This window comes from Sapajus apella, unplaced genomic scaffold, assembly GCF_009761245.1.
Source record: "Sapajus apella isolate SASKATOON/1434 unplaced genomic scaffold, GSC_monkey_1.0 scaffold77, whole genome shotgun sequence".
Classification (NCBI taxonomy): Eukaryota; Metazoa; Chordata; class Mammalia; order Primates; family Cebidae; genus Sapajus; species Sapajus apella.
Genome location: NW_022437017.1, coordinates 881,350 through 903,267, shown reverse-complemented (window position 1 = coordinate 903,267; position 21,918 = coordinate 881,350). Strand labels below are relative to the sequence as shown.

The 21,918-nt window shown below is 50.4% G+C and overlaps 1 protein-coding gene across 1 annotated transcript in view; it reads left to right on the top strand.

Annotated features, from left to right (window-relative positions):
* The window catches only part of LDLR (low density lipoprotein receptor), a 41,109-nt gene that overhangs the window by 9,346 nt on the left and 9,845 nt on the right, over positions 1-21,918 (top strand). Inside the window, exons 2-14 of the mRNA XM_032251740.1 lie at positions 2,369-2,491; positions 4,820-4,942; positions 7,123-7,503; positions 8,551-8,673; positions 10,158-10,280; positions 12,816-12,935; positions 13,364-13,489; positions 15,209-15,380; positions 15,467-15,694; positions 17,511-17,629; positions 18,831-18,970; positions 21,119-21,260; positions 21,376-21,528. Of these exons, the coding sequence (XP_032107631.1) occupies positions 2,369-2,491; positions 4,820-4,942; positions 7,123-7,503; positions 8,551-8,673; positions 10,158-10,280; positions 12,816-12,935; positions 13,364-13,489; positions 15,209-15,380; positions 15,467-15,694; positions 17,511-17,629; positions 18,831-18,970; positions 21,119-21,260; positions 21,376-21,528 (2,073 nt within the window). The remainder of the gene's footprint in view (positions 1-2,368; positions 2,492-4,819; positions 4,943-7,122; positions 7,504-8,550; positions 8,674-10,157; positions 10,281-12,815; positions 12,936-13,363; positions 13,490-15,208; positions 15,381-15,466; positions 15,695-17,510; positions 17,630-18,830; positions 18,971-21,118; positions 21,261-21,375; positions 21,529-21,918) is intronic.

Here is a 21,918-nt window from a genome sequence, read left to right as displayed (position 1 = left end):
AAAAAAAAAAAAAAAAAAAAAAAAAAAAAAAGAAGCAAGTAATTAAAGTCCAGTGCCACTCCAGGGGAGAGGAATTAGGCTCTACCTTCTGAAAAGATTATCACAGAATACGTGGTCATATATTCTTTTTTTTCTTCTTTTTCTATTTTTTTTTTTTTGAGATGGAGTTTTGTTTTGCTCTTGTTGCCCAGGCTGGAGTGCAATGGCGCAATCTCTACTCAACAAAACCTCTGCCTCCTGGGTTCAAGTGATGCTCCTGCCTCAGCCTCCTGAGTAGCTGGGGTTACAGGCAGGCGCCACCATGCCCAGCTATGGTTTTCAACCATCATTCAAAACTTACTGATGTACATATGTAGCCAGGCATGGTGGCCTGTGCCTGTAATCCCAGCAACTAGCGGGGGCTCAGGCAAGAGGATTGCTTGAACCTGGGAGGTGGAGGTTGCCGTGGGCTGAGATCATGTTGCTGCACTCCAGCCTGGGCAACAGAGCAAGGCTTCGTCTCAAAAAAAAAAAAGAAAAAAGGCATTGGAGGGCTCTGTGTGATGTGGTGGCTCATGCCTGTGTACCCAGCATGTTGGGAGGCTGAGGAGGGAGGATCACTTTAGGAGTTCGAGCTCAGCCTGGGCAACATAGTGAGACTGTGTCTCTACAAAAAATTCTGAAATTATTGGGGCGTGGTGGCCTGTGTTTGTAGTCCCATTTATTTGGGAGGCTGAGGCAGGAGGATCACTTGAGCCCAGGAGGTCCAATCCAGGTTGCAGTAAGCCATGATCCTCCCACTGCACTCCAGTTTGGGGGACAGAGCGAAGCTGTCTCAAAAAAAGAAAAAAAAATGTATATTCTAAATCCAAATTTAATGTATAAAACTAAATACAGGCCAAGTATGATGGTTTATGCCTATAATCACAACACTTTGGGAGGCTGAGGTGAGAGGATTGCTTGAGCCCAAGAGTTGAAGACCAGCCTAGGTAACACAGGAAGACCCCATCTCTACAAAAGGTAAAAAAAATTAGCTGGGCATGGTGTGAGCACTTTTAGTCTCAACCACTTAGGGGGCTGAGATGGAATGATTGCTTGAACCTCAGAGTTTGAGGCTGCAGTGAGCCATGATCGTGCTGCCCTCCAGCCTAGACTCTAGAGTGAGACCCTGTCTAAAAACAAAAAGAAAAGGAAAGAAAACTAAATATATTCAGTAAGATTTTGATCTCTTTTCCAAGGTGTAAATATATTTTGGGAAATTTCCCAAACACTTATTTTGTTCTCATTTTAATGTAATAATCCATGTCTCAGTTTTCCAAGGAAAAGTTTTCTCTTATTATATTGTTTGTTAATGTTTCTGTCCCATTTCTTTTGATCTGATCTTCAGATACATGATTATCTTCACTGCTAAATCTGTGTTCTCTGGCCTCTACATTTATAACGTCTCATAATTCTTTTTTTTTTTTTTCTTTTCTTTTTTCTTCTGAAAACATTTGAAAAAAATTTATTTTTTTTGCTCTTGTTGCTCACACTGGAGCGCAATGGTACAATCTCAGCTCACCACAACCTCAGCCTCCCCGGTTCAAGTTATTCTTCTGCCTCAACCCTGCAAGTAGCTGGGATTACAGGCATGTACCACCACACGCAGTTAATTTTGTATTTTTAGACACAGGGTTTCTCCATGTTGGTCAGGCTGGTCTCGAACTCCTGACCTCAAGTGATCCGCCTGCATCAGCCACCGCTCCTGGCTCTCATAATTCTTTAAGTATTTCTTCCCTACCTACTAAAGTCATGTTTCTTCCACATTAATGATTATGCTGTGTCTGTCAGTTTTCTTCATGATTGCTTATAGTACAAGACTTTTTTTTTAATGGTCAGATGGATAGAACAGTACAGGTTTTGTTTGTTTTCATTTTTTTTAAATTATAATAAATAAAGGGTCTCACTATGTTGTCCAGGCTGGTCTCATACTCTTGAGCTCAAGCAATCCACCCACCCCTGCCTTCCAAAGTGCTGGGATTACAGGCATGAGCCACCTCTCCTGGGTAGTACAGGTTTTTTAATATGCCAAATACTCTTCCTTTCTTTATTAATGTGCATGGAAGTTCTAATGTTTTTTTCCCATACCTGAGAGAGTCCATATTCTGGAATCAACATCAGCCTTTGTTGACGAGTGCCTTTCTTGGGTTTCTTCTTTGCATCCTCCACTGTATTCGGGGGTTCATAAAATTTTATTTGTTTCACTTGGTTAATTTCCTGGGAATCAGACTGCTCCTGATAGGATGACATTTCTGGCTAATTTTTTAGTTGGCAGGAAATAGACACAGGAAACATGGTCAGTTTCTGATTCTGGTGTTGAGTAACCCTTTCTCCTTTCTCTCCCTCTCAGTGGGCAACAGATGTGAAAGAAATGAGTTCCAGTGCCAAGACGGGAAATGCATCTCCTACAAGTGGGTCTGTGATGGCCATCCAGAGTGCCAGGATGGCTCTGACGAATTCCAGGAGACGTGCTGTGAGTCGCCTTTGGGCGTGATGTGATTCTTCTTTTTTTTTTTTTTTTTTTGTAATAGAGATGGGGTTTTGGCTGGGCTCGGTGGCTCACACCTGTAATCCCAGCATTTTGGGAGGCCAAGGCTGGTGGATCATGAGGTCGGGAGATCGAGACCATCCTGGCCAACATGGTGAAACCCTGTCTCTACTAAAAAAAAAAAAAAAAAAAAAAAACTTAGCTGGATGTGGTGGTGCGTGCCTGTAGTCCCAGCTACTCAGAAGGCTGAGGCAGGAGAATTGGTGGAACCCGGGAGGCAGAGGTTGCAGTGAGTCGAGATTGTGCCACTGCATTCCAGCCTGGCGACAGAGGGAGACTCTGTCTCCAAAAAAAAAAAAAAAATAGAGATGGGGCTTTGCTATGTTGGCCAGGCTGGTCTTGAACTTCTGGTCTCAAGGGATCCATTGGCCTCAGCCTCCCCAAGTGCTGGGATTACAGGCACCATCCTGGCCTGTGACACCATTCTTAACCCCTTTTTGATGATGGCAGATGGAAAAGTGGCCAGTGGATTTTGATGTATTCATGAGTTGGAAGGTGGGGAGAGAAGGAATTACCGGAGCTTTCCTTAAAGTGATTAAATGAATTTATTGTTTTTTTCAATTGATGTGAAATTCACATAACATGAAATTAACTAGCACAGTGGCATTAATACATTTGCAACGGTGTGTGGCCACCACCTCTATCTTGTTCCAAAACTTTGCATAACCTAATGTCTATTTTTTTTTTTTTTTTTTGAGATGGAGTCTGATTCTGTTGCCCAGGCTGGAGTGCAGTGGCACAATCATAGCCCACTGCAGCCTTGATCTACTGGGCTCAAGCGATCCTCTTGCCTCAGCCTCCCAAAGTATTATAGGTGTGAGCCACAGCACTCAGCCTAATGTCCAATTTTTAACAAGCTTCATTAAATGCCCTGTTTTTTTTTGGTTTTGTGTTTTTTTTGTTTTTTTTTTTTTTTAGAGACGGAGTTTCACCATGTTGGCCAGGCTGGTCTTAAACTCCTGACCTCAAGCAATCCACCTGCCTCAGCCTCCCAAAGTGCTGGGATTACAGGAGTGAGCCACTGCGCCCTGCCAATGCCCTTTGTTTTGACCCAGAAAAGGGTAGAGTTGGCCAGGCACAATGGCTCGTGTCTGTAGTCCCAGCTACCTTGGAGGCTGAGGCAGCTCTTCGCTTTTGCCGAGGAGTTTGAGGGCCGCTTGGGTGACATGGCTAGACCCCATCTCTAAAAATAAATTATAAATATTTTTTTCTTTAAAAAAAGAATGGGGGCCTGGCGAGGTGGCTCGCACTTGTAATCCCAGCACTTTGGGAGGCCGAGGCGGGCGGATCATGAAGTCAGGAGTTCGAGAACAGCCTGGCCAACATAGTGAAACCCCATCTTTACTAAAAGAAAAAAATAGAAAAAATTAACCAGGTATGCGGGTGAGTGCATGTAATCCTAGCTACTTGGGAGACTGAGTCAGGAGAATTGCTTGAATCCAAGAAGTGGAGGCTGCAGTGAGCTAAGATCAAGCCACTGCACTCCAGACTCCAGCCCAGGTGACAGTGCGAGACTCTGTGTCAAAAAAAAAAAAATTGGAGGCCAGGAGTAATGGCTCATGCCTATAATCCCAGCACTTTGCAAGGCTGAGGTGGGTGCGTCACTTGAGGCCATGAGTTCGAGACCAGCCTGGCCAAATGGTGAAACTTCATCTCTACTTAAAAAAAAAAAAAAAAGAAAGAAAGAAAGTAGGATTGACATTCTCTTGAAAGTTCTGGGGGTTTTCCTTTGCCAAGACATGATTGGCAGGGCTGGCCATGGTGGCTCACACCTGTAATCTAAGCACTTTGGAGGCCAAGGCGGGTGGATCACCTGAGGTTGGGAGTTCAAGACAAGCCTGACCAGCGTGGTGAAACCCCGTCTTTAAAAAAATAAAATAAAATAAATAAAAAGACAGGATTGGCGAGACCAGGGGTCTTTTTTTTTTTTTTTTTTTGAGATGGAGTCTCACTCTGTCACTTAGGCTGGAGTGCAATGGCGCAGTCTTGGCTCCCTGCACCTCCACCTCCTGGGTTCAAGTAATTCTCCTGCTTCAGCCTCTCGAGTAGCTGGGACTACAGACACCTGCCACCACACCCAGCTAATTTTTGTATTTTTAGTAGAGATGGGGTTTTGCCATGTTGGCCAGGCTGACCTCAGGTGATCCACCCACCTCGACCTCCCAAAGTGCTAGGATGACTGGCATGAGCCACCGCACCCAGCCTCCGTGGGTCTTTTCTTTGAGTGACAGCTCAATCCTGTGTCTCCGACAGTGTCTGTCAGCTGCAGATCCGGGGACTTCAGCTGTGGGGGCCGTGTCAACCGCTGCATTCCTCAGTTCTGGAGGTGTGATGGCCAAGTGGACTGTGAGAACGGCTCGGACGAGCAAGGCTGCCGTAAGTATGGCCCTGCCTTTGCTACGAGCCCGCCTGGGTCCTGGGGAGTGGTTTGACTTTGTCTCTATGTGGTCCTGCTCAAGCTGCAGGCCAGCTGCCCCATCCCGGGCTCCATCTCTTGGAGGCTCATACCAAGCCTCTTCTGCCCCTCAAACCTTCCCTTGACCAGGAGGCATTACAGAGTGGGGATGGTTGCCACCTCTTCAGGGTGTCAAGCACAGTCAGGGAAGCTGTCCCTGCCCAGGGCTGGCCACCTGGCACACATACTGGCAAGCCACTGTGATCCCTGCCGGCCAGTCGCCCCTTGAGGCTGAACACATAGTGACACTTGCTAGCCACGCCTCAGTGACCCACGTAACCACGATGGGGAAAAAGCTAGAAAGTTCTGCCAAGGAGCAAAGTCAAGAATCATGAACAGAAATGGGCTTTGAAGCTGGGCGTCTTCTTGGCTGTCTTAATACAATTGGCACATCCTAAATCCAAAAACCTGAAATCCAAAAAGTGCTCCAAAATCTGAAACTTCTTAAGCACTGACATTTAGAAAGAAATGCTTATTGGAGCATTTTGGATTTTAGGATTTCAGGTATTCAACCACTATTAAGTGTGGAGTCGTAATTAGGAAAAGGAAGTCAGGCTGGCCAAACCAAGGGAAAGCAATAAAAGAAGGCAGGTAGGGCCAGGCGTGGTGGCTCATGCCTGTAATCCCAGCACTGTGGGAGGCCAAGGCGGTGGATTACCTGAGGTCAGGAGTTCGAGACCAACCTGGCTAACATGGTAAAACCCCGTCTCTACTACAAATACAAAAACTAGCCGGGCATGGTGGTGCATACCTGTAATCCCAGCTACTTGGGAGGCTGAGACAGGAGAGTCACTTGAACCCAGGAGGCAGAGGTTTCAGTGAGCCAAGATCATGGCACTGTACTCCAGCCGGAGGGATAAGAGCAAAACTCTGCCTTTCTTCATGGTCCAGAAGAGACAGCCCTCCTGTGTAAATAACTCCCCATCTTCCTGTGCCCAGCTATCACCGACACCTCAGCTGATAGAAAATTGCAAGTTAGCTCACTAAAACCGTGGAATTGTCAGAACTGCACAAAGCCCTCTTCAGCTCACAGCATCAGCGTCATTCCACAAAATCCCCAGCAAGCCTCTGTCTCCTGGCAGGTAGCTCCTCTCTTGCTGACCTGCCCGTTGCTTCCTTGCCATGTATTTTCCTACTTTCTGGAATAAATCTGTCTTTCTTGGCCTACAACTGCCCTTCTTTTTCTTCTTTTTTGAGGTAGAGTCTCTGTTGCCCAGGCTGCAGTGCAGTGGTACAATCTCGGCTCACTGCAACCTCCACCTCCTGGGTTTAAGTGATTCTCCTGCCTCAGCCTCCCGAGTTGCTGGGATTACAGGAGTGCACCACCATGCCCGGCCTTTTTTTTTCTTTTTAAACAGAGTCTTACTGTTGCCCAGGCTGGAGTGCAGTGGTGCAATCTCGACTCACTGCAACCTCCAACTCCTGGGTTCGAGCGATTCTCCTGCCTTAGACTTCTGAGCAGCTGGGGCTATAGGCATGCATCACCATGCAGGATAATTTTTGTATTTTTAATAGAGATGGGGTTTCACCATGTTGGCCAGGCTAGTCTTGAACTCCTGACCTCAAGTGATCTGCCCGCCTCAGCCTCCCAAAGTGCTGGGATTACAGGCGTGAGCCACTGAACCTGGCTGTACCTACCTACAACTGTCTTGGTAAATTCTTGTTACCCCCACACCACTGGTCCAGATAGTCAGTACTCACCCACAACATCAAAGACATTCCAAATTAAAAATATTCCAAAATTTAAAAAAATGAAAATCCAAAATGCTTCCGTTCCCAAGCATTTCAGAGAAGGGATACTCAACCCCAAATAATGGCAGCAATCCTATAAATAAATGGTGCTGCCATCTTGAGATCTCAGCTCAACAGTTTTACGCCTACTAACGCACCAGTCCTGGTAGCAGTGCTGGGAGATGTGTACAGACGGGGAAATTGAGGCACAGAGAAGACAGTGGTTCATCAGAGTGCAGGGCCTCTGTCTGCTTCCCAGCCTGCCTCTCTAGGGCCCTGGCCTCTCTGTGGCAGCATCCTCAGCTGTAGAATGGGCTCGTGTCAGGAGGACTTCACGGTGACAGTGGTCTTGGCCCCTCCTTCCCTGCAGTCCCCAAGACGTGCTCCCAGGACGAGTTTCGCTGCCACGATGGAAAATGCATCTCCAAGCAGTTCCTCTGTGACTCAGAACCAGATTGCTTGGACGGCTCAGACGAGGTCTCCTGCCCGGTGGTCACCTGCGGCCCCGCCAGCTTCCGTTGCAACAGCTCCACTTGCATCCCTCAGCTGTGGGCCTGCGACAATGACCCCGATTGTGAAGATGGCTCGGATGAGTGGCCGGAGCGCTGTGGGGGTCTTGACGTGTCCCAACAGAACAGTGGCCCCTGCTCAGCCTTCGAGTTCCAGTGTCGCAGTGGCGAGTGCATCCACTCCGGCTGGCACTGTGACGGCGACCCCGACTGCAAGGACAAGTCCGACGAGGAGAACTGCAGTATGGGCGCGGCTGGGGGCAGGGAGGGGCCGGGTAGGGGGTGGGACGCCCCATCACCTGTCCCCAGGCTTCTGCAGGTGTGGGACAGGCAGTGACTTAGGTGCTGAAGTGGATTGTGAACCACATGCCAAGAAAGCATTTCCATTTCATGTTTGTTTCTTTTGTTTTTTGAGGTGTAGTTTTGCTCTTTTGCCCAGGCTGGAGTACAGTGGTGTGATCTTGGCTCATTGCAACCTCCCCACCTCCTGAGTTCAAGCAATTCTCCTGCCTCAGCCTCCCAAGCAGCTGGGATTACAGGCGCCCACCACCACACCCCACTAATTTTTGTATTTTTAGTAGAGACGGGTTTCACCACGTTAGCCAGGTTGGTCTCAAACTCCTGACCTCAGGTGATCTGCCCGCCTTGGCCTCCCAAAATGCTGGGATTATAGGAGTGAGCCACCACACCTGGCCTCTTTCTTTTTCTTTTTGAGACAGGGTCTCGCTCTGTTGCCCAGGCTGCAGTGCAGCAGCAGTCATGGCTTACTGCAGCCTTGACCTCCTGAGGTCAAGTGATCCTCCCTCCTTAGCCTCCAAAGCCGCTGAGGCTGTAGGCGTGTACCACCATGCCTGGTCCATTTTATGTCTTTTTCAGTTTTTCTGATAACATTGAAGAGGGGCAACCCCCAAAGCAGACTTTGTCTTTAATGCCTAATTAGTCTTTTTTTTGAGATGGAATCTTGCCCTGTCACCCAGGCTGGAGTGCAATGGTACAATCTTGGCTCACTGCAACCTCCACCTCCCAGGTTCAAGCGATTCTCCTGCCTCAGCCCCCCATGTAGCTGGGACTACAGGCTCCTGCCACCGTGCCCAGCTAATTTTTTTATTTTTAGTAGAGACGGGGTTTCACCATATTGGCTAGGCTGGTCTCCAACCTCAAGTGATCCTCCTGCCTTCGCCTCCCAAAATGCTGGGATTACAGGCGTGAGCACCGCCCAGCTAAAAGCCCTGGTCCTTTTTCTCTGGTGTCCCTTCTTGAGAAAATCAATACTCTGTCCTGTTTTCCAGCTGTGCCCACCTGCCGCCCTGATGAATTCCAGTGCTCTGATGGAAACTGCATCCACGGCAGCCGCCAGTGTGACCAGGAGAATGACTGCAAGGACATGAGCGATGAAGTTGGCTGTGTTAACGGTGAGCGCCATCCATCTGGTTTCCTGTCCCCCATTCTCTGTGCCGTCCTGTTCGCAAATGATTTGTGAAGTCAGAGGGCACGTCCCAGGTCAGCTCTGCACCAGCTGTGTATCCCTGGACAAGTGATTTGACTTCCCAGAGCCTCATTTTTTTTTTTTTTTTTTTTGCGTTGGAGATTGCTCTGTCGCCCAGGCTGGAGTGCAGTGGCGTGATCTCAGCCTACGGCAGCCTCTGCCTCCTGGGTTCAAGCAATTCTCCTGTCTTAGCCTCCCAAGTAGCTGGGATTACAGGAGCCCGCCACCACGCCCAGCTAATTTTTGTATTTTTAGTAGACATGGGGTTTCATCATGTAGGCCAGGCTGGTCTTGAACTCCTGACCTCAAGTGATCTGCCGGCCCCAGCCTCCCAAACTGCTGGTATTACAGGTCACTTCTACTTATCTAAAAAATGTGCATAATTATCTTCTATTTCTATCTTCTTCACTTCTACTTATCTAAAAAATGTGAGATTTCATAAGATTGCTGTGTGCAGTTTGTGTCTTTGATGTACACACTGCAACAGAAAGCATTTTCCCAAATTCCCAAAGCAACAGCGCCACCTTTGGGAATGTAGGCAGGAGATAATTGTAGCCAGGAGAGACACTGCATCTGAGCAGCAGAGACCAGCGTTTCAGCTTGCACAGTAGCGTCTACTGGCAAAATCTACAGCAACCAGAGGTTCATCAGTGTAAAATTAATTTTTTTTTGAGATGGAGTCTTACTCTGTCGCCCAGGGTGGAGTACAATGGCATAATCTCAGCTCACTGCAAACTCCACCCACTGGGTTCAAGCAATTCTCCTGCCTCAGTTTCCTGAGTAGCTAGGATTACATGTGCCCACTACCACGCCCAGCTAATTTTTGTATTTTTACAAAAGTACAAAATACACCAGCCCATTCTACCCTAGAGACAGGGGGTTTCACCATGTTGATCAGGCTGATCTCGAACTCCTGACTTTAAGTGATCTGCTTACCCGGGCCTTCTGAAGTGCTGGGATTATAGGCATGAGCCACCAAGCCTGGCCTAACTTTCTTTTTAAGACTGAATCTTGCTCTGTCACCCAGGCTAAAGTGTAGTGGTGGAATCTTGGCTCACTGCAACCTCCACCTCCTGGGTTCAAGCAATTCTCCTGTCTCAGCCTCCCGAGCAGCTGGGACTACATGCGCCGCCCCCAACCATGCCTGGCTAATTTTTGTATTTTTAGTAGATATGGGGTTTCACCTTGTTGGTCAGGCTGGTCTCGAACTCCTGACCTCAGGTGATCCACCCACCTCAGCCTCCCAAAGTGCTGGGATTGTGGGCGTGAGCCACCACAACGTGCCAAGTTTCCTTAATAAATCCATTTGCATGCGTTCCTGTGTGAATGAACTATTATATGAATGCGTGCTAAGCAGACTGCTGCTCAGACACACCTGACCTTCCTCCTTCCTCTCTCTGGCTCTCATAGTGACACTGTGCGAGGGGCCCAACAAGTTCAAGTGTCACAGCGGCGAATGCATCACCCTGGACAAAGTCTGCAACTCAGCTAGAGACTGCCGGGACTGGTCGGATGAACCCCTCAAGGAGTGCGGTGAGCTGGGGTGCAGGCGGCTTGCAGAGCTTGTGGGAGCCAGGAACGGCACTGAGACATGAATGTTGTATGATTCTGGGATCTCCACTCTGCCCACCCTGTGCAAAGGGCTCCTTTTTGTTGTTGTTGCCTGGGCTGGAGTGCAATGGCGCGATCTCGGCTCACTGCAGCCTCTGCCTCCAGGTTCAGGTGATTCTCTTGCCTCAGCCTCCTGAGTAGCTTGAATTACAGGCGCCTGCCACCATGCCCGACTAATTTTTGTATTTTTAGTAGAGACAGGGTTTCACCATGTTAGGCAGGATGGTCTTGATGTCCTGACATCATGATCCACCCGCCTCCACCTCCCAAAGTGCTGGGATTACAGGTGTGAGCCACCGTGCCCAGCCGCAAAGGGCAAAGCCATGAAGAAAAAAAAAAAAGCAAATTCTAAAATGTATGAATTCTTTTCCTTGGATACCTGCTTCTATCTTGAGGTTTTTTTTTTTTTTATTGTTGTTGTTGTTGTTTTTTTTTGAAACCGAGTCTCACTCTGTCTCCCAGGCTGGAGTGCAGTGGTGCGATCTCAGCTCACTGCAACCTCCACCTCCCGGGTTCAAGTGATTCTCCCGCCTCCACCTCCTGAGTAGCTGGGATTACAGGCGTGAGCCACCTCATCCAGACAATTTCTCTTTCTATTTTTCTTCTCAAGTATTTAAACATGTAAAAGCCATTTTTAGGCCTGATGGGATGGTTCATGCCTATAATCCCAGCACTTTGGGAGGCCAAGGTGGGTGGATCACTAGATGTCAGGAGTTCGAGACCAGCCTGGTCAACATGGTGAAACCTTGTCTCTACTAAAAATAGAAAAATTAGCCAGATGTGGTGGCACGCACTTGTAATCCCTGCTGCTCAGGAGGCTGAGGCAGGAGAAACGCTTGAACCCGGGAGGTGGAGGCTGCAGTGAGCTGAGGTCAAACCACGGCACTCCAGCCTGGGCAACAAAGTGAGAGTCCATGCCTGTCCTATTATGATTATTTATAACATAAAATGTGCCGTCTCAGCTATTTGCAGGTGCAAAGTTCGGCGGCCTTAAGCACATTCACACTGTTACACAAGTACCACCGTCCCCACCATTCATTTCCAGAACTTTTTTTTTGAGATGGAGTTTCACTCTTGCTGTCCATGCTGGAGTGCAATGGCGCGATCTCAGCTCACCGCAACCTCCGTCTCCCAGGTTCAAGCCATTCTCCTGCCTCAGCCTCCCGAGTAGCTGGGGTTACAGGCATTTGCCACCATTTTGTATTTTTTAGTAGGGACAGGGTTTCTCCATGTTGGTCAGGCTGGCTGGTCTTGAACTCCCGACCTCAGATGATCCGCCCGCTTTGGCCTCCCAAAGTGCTGGGATTACAAGTGTGAGCCACCGTGCTCGGCCCAAAATTTGTTTTTTTTTTTTTTTTTTTTTTTTTTTTTTTTGAGAAGAGTCCCGTTCTGTCACTCAGGCTGGAGTGCAGTGGCAGGATCTTGGCTTTTACTGCAACCTCTGCCTTCCAGGTTCAAGCAATTCTCCTGCCTCAGCCTCCTGAGTAGCTGGGATTACAGGCGCCCACTATCTCTCCCACCTAATTTTTATATTTTTAGTAGAGACCAACCAGGTTTCATCATGTTGGCCAGGCTGGTCTCGAACTCCTGACATCAGGTGATCCTCCCACCTCAGCCTCCTAAAGTGCTGGGAATACAAGCATAAGCCACCATGCCCGGCCCCAGAACTCTTTTATCTTCCCAAACTCCCATGAAACACTCACTCTCCATCTCCCTCCCTAACCCCTGGCACTTTCTGTCCCTATGAATGCAATGACTCTAGGGACCTCCTTTTAGTGGAATCAGACGGCATTTCCCTTTTTTGACTGGCTTATTTCACTGAGCCAAGCGTGGTGGCTCATGCCTGTGATCCTAGTGCTTTGGGAGGCCAAGGTGGGCAGATTGCTTGACCTCAGGAATATGAGACCAGCCTGGGCAACATGGCAAAATCCTGTCTCTTAAAAAAAACACAAAAAACAAAAAACATGTGGCTGGGCACATTGGCTCATGCCTATAATCCTAGCACTTTGGAAGGCCAAGGTGGGTGGATCATTTGAGGTCAGGAGTTTGAAATCAGCCTGACCAACATGGTGAAACCCCATCTCTGCTAAAAGTACAAAAAACTCATGCCTGTAGTCCCAGCTATTTGGGAGGCTGAAGCAGGAGAATCACTTGAACCCAGGAAGTGAAGGTTGCAGTGAGCCGAAATCACACCACTACACTCCAGCCTGGGCGACAGAGCGAGACTCCGTCTTGGGAAAACCAAACAAACCAACCAAAAAAAACCCAAAATGTCCTCAGGGTTCCTGGGTTGCCTGGCAGGTGACACGGTTATTGAATTCCTCTAATGAGTTCTGCTGCTACCCAGCATCTAAGTTACTTCGAGTGGGGTACAGTTGCTGAAATAACACAGGTTGGCTGGGAAGGGATGGGTGGAGGCCCGAGAGTAACCAGTCTGTGTCCCCTGCCGCTGCACAGGGACCAACGAGTGCTTGGAAAACAACGGCGGCTGCTCCCACATCTGCAACGACCTTAAGATTGGCCACGAGTGCCTCTGCCCCGACGGCTTCCAGCTGGTGGCCCAGCGAAGATGTGAAGGTGATTCCCGGGTGGGACTGAGCCCTGGGCCGCCTCGGCCCTTCCCAACATGGCGACCAAACGGCTTGTGCCTCAGTTTCCCCATCTGTTAAGTGGGCATGAAAGCAGTTATGAGGGTTTCATGAGATTCCACCGGGCATGGAAAATGAGCATTGGCTGCCCAGAGGTTCTTGCCTCTGGGGATTACTAATTAAGATATTTCAGCTGACACAGCTTCACACTCTTGGCTGGGCTCCCATGTGAATGGTGAGGTCGAGTCCCGGCTGGGGATGTCACCTGGCTGTTTCTTTGATTACATCACCCAGAGGGGCTGGGCTGTCCCCTGGCTCCCTTTGAAGGTGTGGGTTTTGGCCTGGGTCCCATCGATCCGTCTCCAGCCATTGGAGAAGAGCCCTCCCCCCGACCAAGCCTCTTTCTCTATCTCCCAGATATTGACGAGTGTCAGGACCCCGACACCTGCAGCCAGCTCTGTGTGAACCTGGAGGGTGGCTACAAGTGCCAGTGTGAGGAAGGCTTCCAGCTGGACCCCCACACCAAGGCCTGCAAGGCTGTGGGTGAGCACGGGGAGGTGGTGGCGGGTGGGGTTGGCCTCACCCCTTGCAGGCAGATGTGGTGGGGTTTCATCACCTGAACTTTGCACAGATTCACATCCCCTGACCAGGAGGCTGTCTGCTCCCGAGGACTCTGGCAGGGGAGTTTGCTGCCCTGTGAGGACTTGGGCTTCCAAGTCAGGGGGATGCCTGCATGTGTCCTAGGTTTTAGAAATATCCAGTTAAGGCCGGGTGAGGTGGCTCACGCCTGTAACCCTAGCACTTTGGGAGGGTGAGGTGGGTGGATCACTTGAGGTCAGGAGTTCAAGACCAGCCTGGCCATCATGGTGAAACCCCATCTTTAAAAAATAAAATAAAAATAAATAATCCAGTTCAAGGCAGACAGGTGAGGTGGCTCACATCAGTAATCCCAGCACTTTGAGAGGCTGAGGCGGGTGGGTCACGAGGTCAGGAGTTTGAGACAAGCCTGACCCTGCCTCTACTAACAATACAGAAGTTAGCTGGGCCTGGTGGCGCATGCCTGTAATCCCAGCTACTCAGGAGGCTAAGGCAGGAGAATCACTTGAACCCAGGAGGTAGAGGTTGCAGTGAGCCAAGATTACGCCACTGTACTCCAGCCTGGGCAACAGAGCGAGACTCCATCTCAAAAAAGAAAAAAATCCAGTTAATGGAACCCCCAGCCCGGCTGGTGGAACAGGAACCGGCTTTCCTTTCTGTGAAAATCTGGGGAGTAAATTCAAGGGGTTAAAGAAACAAAATTTGCAGGGCGTGGTGCCGCATACCTGTGGTCCAGGGTACTCCGGAGGCTGAGGCGGGAGGATCACTTGAGGCCAGGAGGATTGCTTGATCCTCCCATCTCAGCCTCCAGAGTAGCTGGAACCTCAGATGCATGCCACCATGCCCAGTAATTTTCATCGTTTTAGTAGAGGTAAGACTGGGTTTTACCATGTTGGCCAGGCTAGTCTTGAACTCTTGAACTCAAGTGATCCTCCTGCCTTGGCCTCCCAAAGTGCTGGGATTACAAACACTGCACCCAATCTATTATTTTTTAGAGACAGGGTCTTGCTCTGACTTCTAGCCCGTAGCACAGTGCAGCCTCTGGAGTAGCTGGGACTACTTGCATGTGCCACCATGCCTGGCTAATTTTTTGTTTGTTTGAGACAGAGTCTCACTCTGTTGCCCATGCTGGAGTGCAGTGGCGCCATCTTGGCTTATTGTAGCCTCCATCTCCCAGGTTCAAGCAATTCTCCTGCCTCAGCCTTCCAAGTAGTTGGGATTACAGGTGTCCACCACCATTCCTGGCTAGTTTTTGTACATTTAGTAGAGACAGGGTTTCACCATGTTGGTCAGGCTGGTCTCGAACTCCTGACCTAAAGTGATTCGCTCGCCTCGGCCTCCAAAAGTACTGAGATAACAGGCATGAGCCGCCACACCTCAGCCTTTTTTTTTTTTTTTTTTTTGTGGCAATTGTGTTGCCCAGGCTGGTCTTGAACTCCTAGCCTCAAGTGATCATGATCCTCCTGCCTTGGCCTCCCAAAATGCTAGGATCACAGGCAGGCGCCACTGTGCCTGTTTCCATCGGGAGGTCTTTTCCACCCTGTTTTTCTGTCTGCTTCCTGGCTCAGCTGCACCTTGCAGGGTGACACGAGGGAATGGGGAGGCGCTCTTGGTTCCATCGACGGGTCCCCTCAATCCCCCCGACCTTGCTCCCCGGGTCCCCAGGCTCCATTGCCTATCTCATCTTCACCAACCGGCATGAGGTCAGGAAGATGACGCTGGACCGGAGTGAGTACACCAGCCTCATCCCCAACCTGCGGAACGTGGTCGCTCTGGACATGGAGGTGGCCAGTAACCGAATCTACTGGTCCGACCTGTCCCAGAGAATGATCTACAGGTGAGCGTCGCGCCTTCCTGCAGCCCCGGCCCTAGGGTGAGATGAGGGCTCCTGGCCATGACATCCCTCCTCTCCTCCTGCCTCAGCACCCAGCTTGATGGAGCCCACGGCTTTTCCTCCTACAACACCGTCATCAGCAAGGACCTCCAGGCCCCCGACGGGCTGGCCGTGGACTGGATCCACAGCAACATCTACTGGACCGACTCTGTCCTGGGCACCGTCTCCGTTGCAGACACCAGGGGTGTGAAGAGAAAAACGCTCTTCAGGGAGACCGGCTCCAAGCCAAGGGCCATCGTGGTGGATCCTGTTCATGGGTGCGTATCCACCACGCCGAGGGGTGCAGACGGAACGCAGGGAGCAGGAAGGGGCTTCAAGAACTGGTTAGTTGGCTGGGCATGGTGTCTCATGCCGGTAACCAGCACTTTGGGAGGCCAAGGTGGGTGGGTCGCCTGAGGTCAGGAGTTTAAGACCAGCTTGGTCAACATGGTCAAACCCCATCTCTACTAAAAATACAAAAAATAGCCAGGCGTGGTGGGGCGTGCCTGTAAATCCCAGCTACTTGGGAGGCTGAGTCAAGAGAATGACTTGAACCCAGGAGGGGGAGGTTGCAGTGAGCCAAGATCACCCCACTGCATTCCAACCTGAGTGACAGAACGAGACCCGTCTCAAAAAAAAATAAAAAAGAACTGGGGGCTGGGCACGGTGGCTCACGCCTGTAATCCCAACAATTTGGGAGTCAAGGCGGGAGGATCACAAGGTCAAGACCATCCTGGCCAACATGATGAAACCTCATCTCTAATAAAAATACAAAAATAGCCGGGCATGGTGGTGCATGCCTGTAGTCCCGGTTACTCAGGAGACTGAGGCCGGAGAATCCCTTGAACCCAGGAGGTGGAGGTTGCAGTGAGCTGAGATCGCTCCACTCTGTCCAGTAACAGAGCGAGACTCCAGCTCAAAAAAAAAAAAAAAAAAAAAAAAAGAGAACTGGTTAGTGTCTGGGCCCCAGGATGGTATCTTCAGCCCGTGGCTGACTCAGCAGCTCCTGGGTCCAGAAACTCCGACCCAAACTCCCTGGCAGGAAACATCGCCCCCACCACCTGCCGAGCGTACTCTGTACCTGTCAGGCGACATCTGCCACCTAAGCACGTGTGAGGAGTGGCCACTGTGGTGCTAACAACCCAGGACACACACTGTCCTCCAGCTACAGTCAGGAGCTCTACAAAAAATACAGAAATTAGCTGGGTGTGTGGTGCACGCCTATAATCCCAGCTACTCGGGAGACTGAGGCAGGAGAATCGCTTGAACCCTTAGGAGTGGAGGTAGCAGTGAGCCGAGATTGTGCTACTGCATTCCAGCCTGGCAACTGAGTGAGATTGTCTCAAAAAAAAAAAAAAAAAAAAGCCGGGCGCAGTGGCTCAAGCCTGTAATCCCAGCACTTTGGGAGGCCGAGGCGGGTGGATCACGAGGTCAAGAGATCAAGACCATCCTGGTCAACATGGTGAAACCCCGTCTCTACTAAAACTACAAAAAATTAGCTGGGGCCGGGCGCGGTGGCTCACGCCTGTAATCCCAGCACTTTGGGAGGCTGAGGCGGGTGGATCACAAGGTCAAAAGATCGAGACCATCCTGGTCAACACGGTGAAACCCCGTCTCTACTAAAACTACAAAAAATTAGCTGGGCATGGTGGCGCGTGCCTGTAGTCCCAGCTACTCAGGAGGCTGAGGCAGGAGAATTGCCTGAACCTGGGAGGCGGAGGTTGCGGTGAGCCGAGATCGCGCCATTGCACTCCAGCCTGGGTAACAAGAGTGAAACTCCGTCTCAAAAAAAAAAAAAAAAAAAAAAAAAAAATTAGCCAGGTGTGGTGGGGGGGGTGCCTGTAATCCCAGCTACTCCAGAGGAAGGTGGAGGTTGCCGTGAGCCAAGTTCATGCCACTGCACTCCAGGCTAAGCGACAAAGTGAGACTCTGTCTCAAAAAAACAAAAAAAAAAACCCCACACACTTGGAGTTTGGAGTTCCTAGCAGGGCTTTTTCCTGAGTCTGGGACTGGCTGATTCTGCCAGAACTCACATGTTGGCTGGAATCCTCCCCCACCCCCCAGCCTCACAGCTATTCTCTGTCTTCCTGCCAGCTTCATGTACTGGACTGACTGGGGCATCTCCGCCAAGATCAAGAAAGGGGGCCTGAACGGTGTGGACGTCTATTCGCTGGTGACTGACAACATCCAGTGGCCCAATGGCATCACCCTAGGTATGTTCTCGGGACGGCCATCCCAGCCAGGGTTGGGCACAGGCTGGAGGACAGAGGGTGGTCGCCAGGTGCTCCCTGAAGATTTTCCTTTCTTTTCTTTTTTTCGAGACAAAGTTTCGCTCTTCTTGCCCAGGCTGGAGTGCAATGGCGAGATCTCGGCTCAGCGCAACCTCCGCCTCCTGGGTTCAAGTGATTCTCCTGCCTCAGCCTCCTGAGTAGCTGGGATTACAGGCATGCCCCACCACGCCCAGCTAATTTTGTATTTTTAGTAGAGACGGGGTTTCTCCATGTTGGTCAGGCTGCTCTCAAACTGACCTCAGGTGATCCGCCCACCTCGGCCTCCCAAAGTGCTAGGATTATAGGCGTGAGCCACCATGGCCAGCCTGTTTTTTCTTTTTTTTTTTTTTTTTGCCATGGAGTCTCACTCTCACCACGCTGAAGGGCAGTGGTGCAATCTTGGCTCACTGCAATCTCTGCCTCCCATGTTCAAGCGATTCTCCTGCCTCAGCCTCCTGAGTAGCTGGGATTACAGGCACGTGCCACCACGCCCAGCTAATTTATATATTTTAGTAGAGACAGGGTTTCACCATGTTGGCCAGGATGGTCTTGATCTCTTGACCTTGTGATCCACCCATCTGAGCCTCCCAAAGTGCTGGGATTACAGGCGTAAGCCACAGTGCCCAGCCGTTTTTTTCTTTTTTTGAGATGAGGTCTTGCTCTGTCACCCAAGCTGGAGTGCAGTAGTGCAATCATAGCTCACTGCAGCCTCCACCTTCCAGGCTCACATGATCCTCCTGCTTCAGCCTCCTGAGTAGCAGAGACTATAGATGTGCCACCACGCCAGACTAATTTTATTTTATTTTTGGAAAGAGACAAAGTCTCGTTGTGTTGACCGGGCTGATCTCAAACTCCTGGGTGATCCTCCTGCCTCAGCCTTCCAACCTGCTGGGATTACAGCTGTGAGCCACCGCACCCAGCCTCCCTGAAGCTTTTCTCTCCTCCAGCTCCCTACCTGCCCATTGGATTGGGCATCGCAGGGGAGGGGTTCAGGCTCACAGGTGGTCAGAGTTGCCTCTCCAGGTGCTTCTCTGCTGGGTCCCTGGGGGGGCTTTTCCTGCCCGGGGCAGTGTGGCCAGGCCTGCAGGCCCCTCTGGGACTGACACCAGCACGTGACCTCTCCTTACCTGCTTATGTGTTCTAGATCTTCCCAGGGGCCGCCTCTATTGGGTTGACTCCAAACTTCACTCCATCTCAAGCATCGATGTCAATGGGGGCAACCGGAAGACCATCCTGGAGGACGAGGATAGGCTGGCGCACCCCTTCTCCTTGGCCATCTTTGAGGTGCGGCTTGGGAGCTTGAGTGAAATCCAGGCTTACTGTTGTTGACTGAGAGCGACTTCCGTGTGAGATACAAGTGCTTAGCGGGTGGATAGACACAGGCTGTAGATCACTCAAGCCAAGACGAACGTGGAAAATTGGCCATGACTGGGAGGCAGTCTTAGACCTGAGTTATTTCTGTTTTCTTTCCTTTTTTTGAAAGAGACAAGATCTCACTCTGTCGCCCAGGCTGGAGTGCGGTGGTGCAATTATATCTTACTGCAGCCTCAACCTCCTGGGCTCAAGTGATCCTCCCACCCCAGCCTCCTGAACAGCTGGGACTACAGGTACACACCACCATGTCCAACTTTTTTTTTTGAGATGGAGTTTTGCTCGTTTCCCAGGCTGGAGTGCAATGGCACGATCTTGACTCATGGCAACCTCTACCTCCTGGGCTGAAACAATTTTCCTGCCTCAGCCTCCACAGTAGCTGGGATTACAGGCATGCGTCACCACATCGGCTAATTTTGTATTTTTTTTAGTGGAGACGGGATTTCTCTATGTTGGTCAGGCTGGTCTCCATCTCCTGACCTCGTGATTCGCCCGCCTCGGCCTCCCAAAGTGCTGGGAGAACAGGCATGAGCCACCATGCCCGGCCTACATTTGGCAATTTCTAGGGACTTTTTGGTTGTCACGAGTCGAGGGGGAAGACTGTTGGCATCTAGGGGGTAGAGGCTGGCGACGCTCCTGAACACCCAGAACAGAGAAGTAGCAGCCAGAGCCGCGGTGGGGAAACCCTGTTCTCAGGAAATGGCGCTATTTCGTAACCCCACGTTCATGGCAGTGTGATTGCCAACAACCGAAAGTGGAATCCCCCAAGTGTGCGCGTCCATTTGCATTGCAATAAAGGAGTAGCTGAGGCCGGGTAATTTGTAAAGAAAAGAGGCTTAAGGTGGGCGATGGCAGCTCACGCCTGTAATCCCAGCACTTTAGGAGGCTGAGGCAGGAGGATCACTTGAGTCTAGGAGTTTGAGACCAGCCTGGCCAACATGACGAAACCCTGTCTCTACAAAAAGACAAAAAGTAGCCAGTGTGGCATGGACGCCTGTAATCCCAGGTACCCGAGAGACCGAGGCAGGAGAACTGCTTGATCCCAGGAGGTGGAGGCTGCAGGGAGCCAAGATCGCGCCACTGCACTCCACCCTGGGCGGCAGAGCAGGACTCTGTCTGAAAAAAAAAAAAAAAAAAAGTTTTAGGCTGGGCACAGTGGCTCATGCCTGTAATCTCAGCACTTTGGGAGGCTGAGGTGGGAGATCACCTGAGGTCCAGAGTTTGAGACCAGCCTGGCCAACATGGCGAAACCCCACGTGTGCCAACATACCTGGCTAATTTTTGTATTTTTTTGGTAGAGATGGTGTCTCCTATGTTGCCCAGGCTGGTCTTGAACTCCTGGCCTCTATCGGTCTTCCTACCTCAGTCTCTACTAAAAATACAAAATTAGCCAGGTGTGGTGGTACCCACCTGTAATCCCAGCTACTCAGGGGCTGAGGAAGGAGAATCACTGGAACCCGGGGGGGTGGGGGTTGCAGTGAACCGATCCGTGCCATTGTGCCTCGGGCACAACAGTGAGACTCTGTCTCAAGAAAAAAAAAAGAGCTCTGGAAATGGATGGTGGGGATGGTGATACTTGCACAACAGTGCGAATGTACTTAAGGCCACTGAACTGTGCACTTAACAAACAATTGAGATGGCACATTTTATGTTATGTGTATTTTACCACAATTAAAAACTCGCTGTGGGCCGGGCATGGTGGGTCACGCCTGTAATCCCAGCACTTTGGGAGACCGAGATGGGTGGATGATATGAGGTTAGGAGTTCAAGACCAGCCTAGCCAACATGGTGAAACTCTGTCTCTACTAAAAATACAAAAATTAGCTGTGTGTGGTAGTGGATACATGTAATCCCAGCTTCTCGGGAGGCTGAGGCAGGAGAATTGTTTGAACCCGGGAGGCTGAGGCTACAGTGAGCTGAGATCAGGCCTGGGCAGCAACAGTGAAACTCTGCCTCATAAATAAATAAATAAATAAATAAAATCTAGTTGTGGAGAGAGGGTGGTCTGTGTCTCATCCCAGTGTTTTACAGGATTTGTCATCTTCCTTGCTGCCCGTTTAGGACAAAGTATTTTGGACAGATATCATCAATGAAGCCATTTTCAGCGCCAACCGCCTCACAGGCTCCGATGTCCATTTATTGGCAGAAAACCTGCTGTCCCCAGAGGATATGGTCCTCTTCCACAACCTCACCCAACCAAGCGGTAAGGGTGGGTCAGCCACAGCCTCCACACACGTTGAAACTTCCTTGTGGAAACTCTGGAATGTTCTCGTCTAGCTGATCTCGTTCTTGCCCTGACTCCACTTCTTCTGCCCCAGGAGTGAACTGGTGTGAGAGGACCACCCTGAGCAATGGCGGATGCCAGTACCTGTGTCTCCCCGCTCCCCAGATCAACCCCCGCTCACCCAAGTTTACCTGCGCCTGCCCCGACGGCATGCTACTGGCCAGGGACATGAGGAGCTGCCTCACAGGTGCGACACACGCCTTGTTTCTGCTTCCTGTGTCCTCCACTCCCGCCCCCCCGCCAGCCTCTCTCTGCTCATATGTCAAATGGGTACCTCAAGGTTGTTGTAAGGATTCATGAGTCAGGATAACCTTACTTCTCTTGGATGGGCACATTAGCACTAGGCTGGACATTTACCCAGTTTCCCTTTGATGTCTGGTTTCTTCTTTCCCGGCCCCCTGGAGAGGTGATCTGATTTCTGAGAGGGGCCCTGAGGGAGGAAATGGTCCTCTTTGTTGACTTTTCTTTCTTTCTTTTTTTTTTTTTTTTTTTTTTTTTTTAGGGGGGTTTTCTTCTTTTTTCCCCGGGTGGGGGGAAATGGGGGGGCTTCGGGTGCCCCCACCCCCCCCCCCCCTGG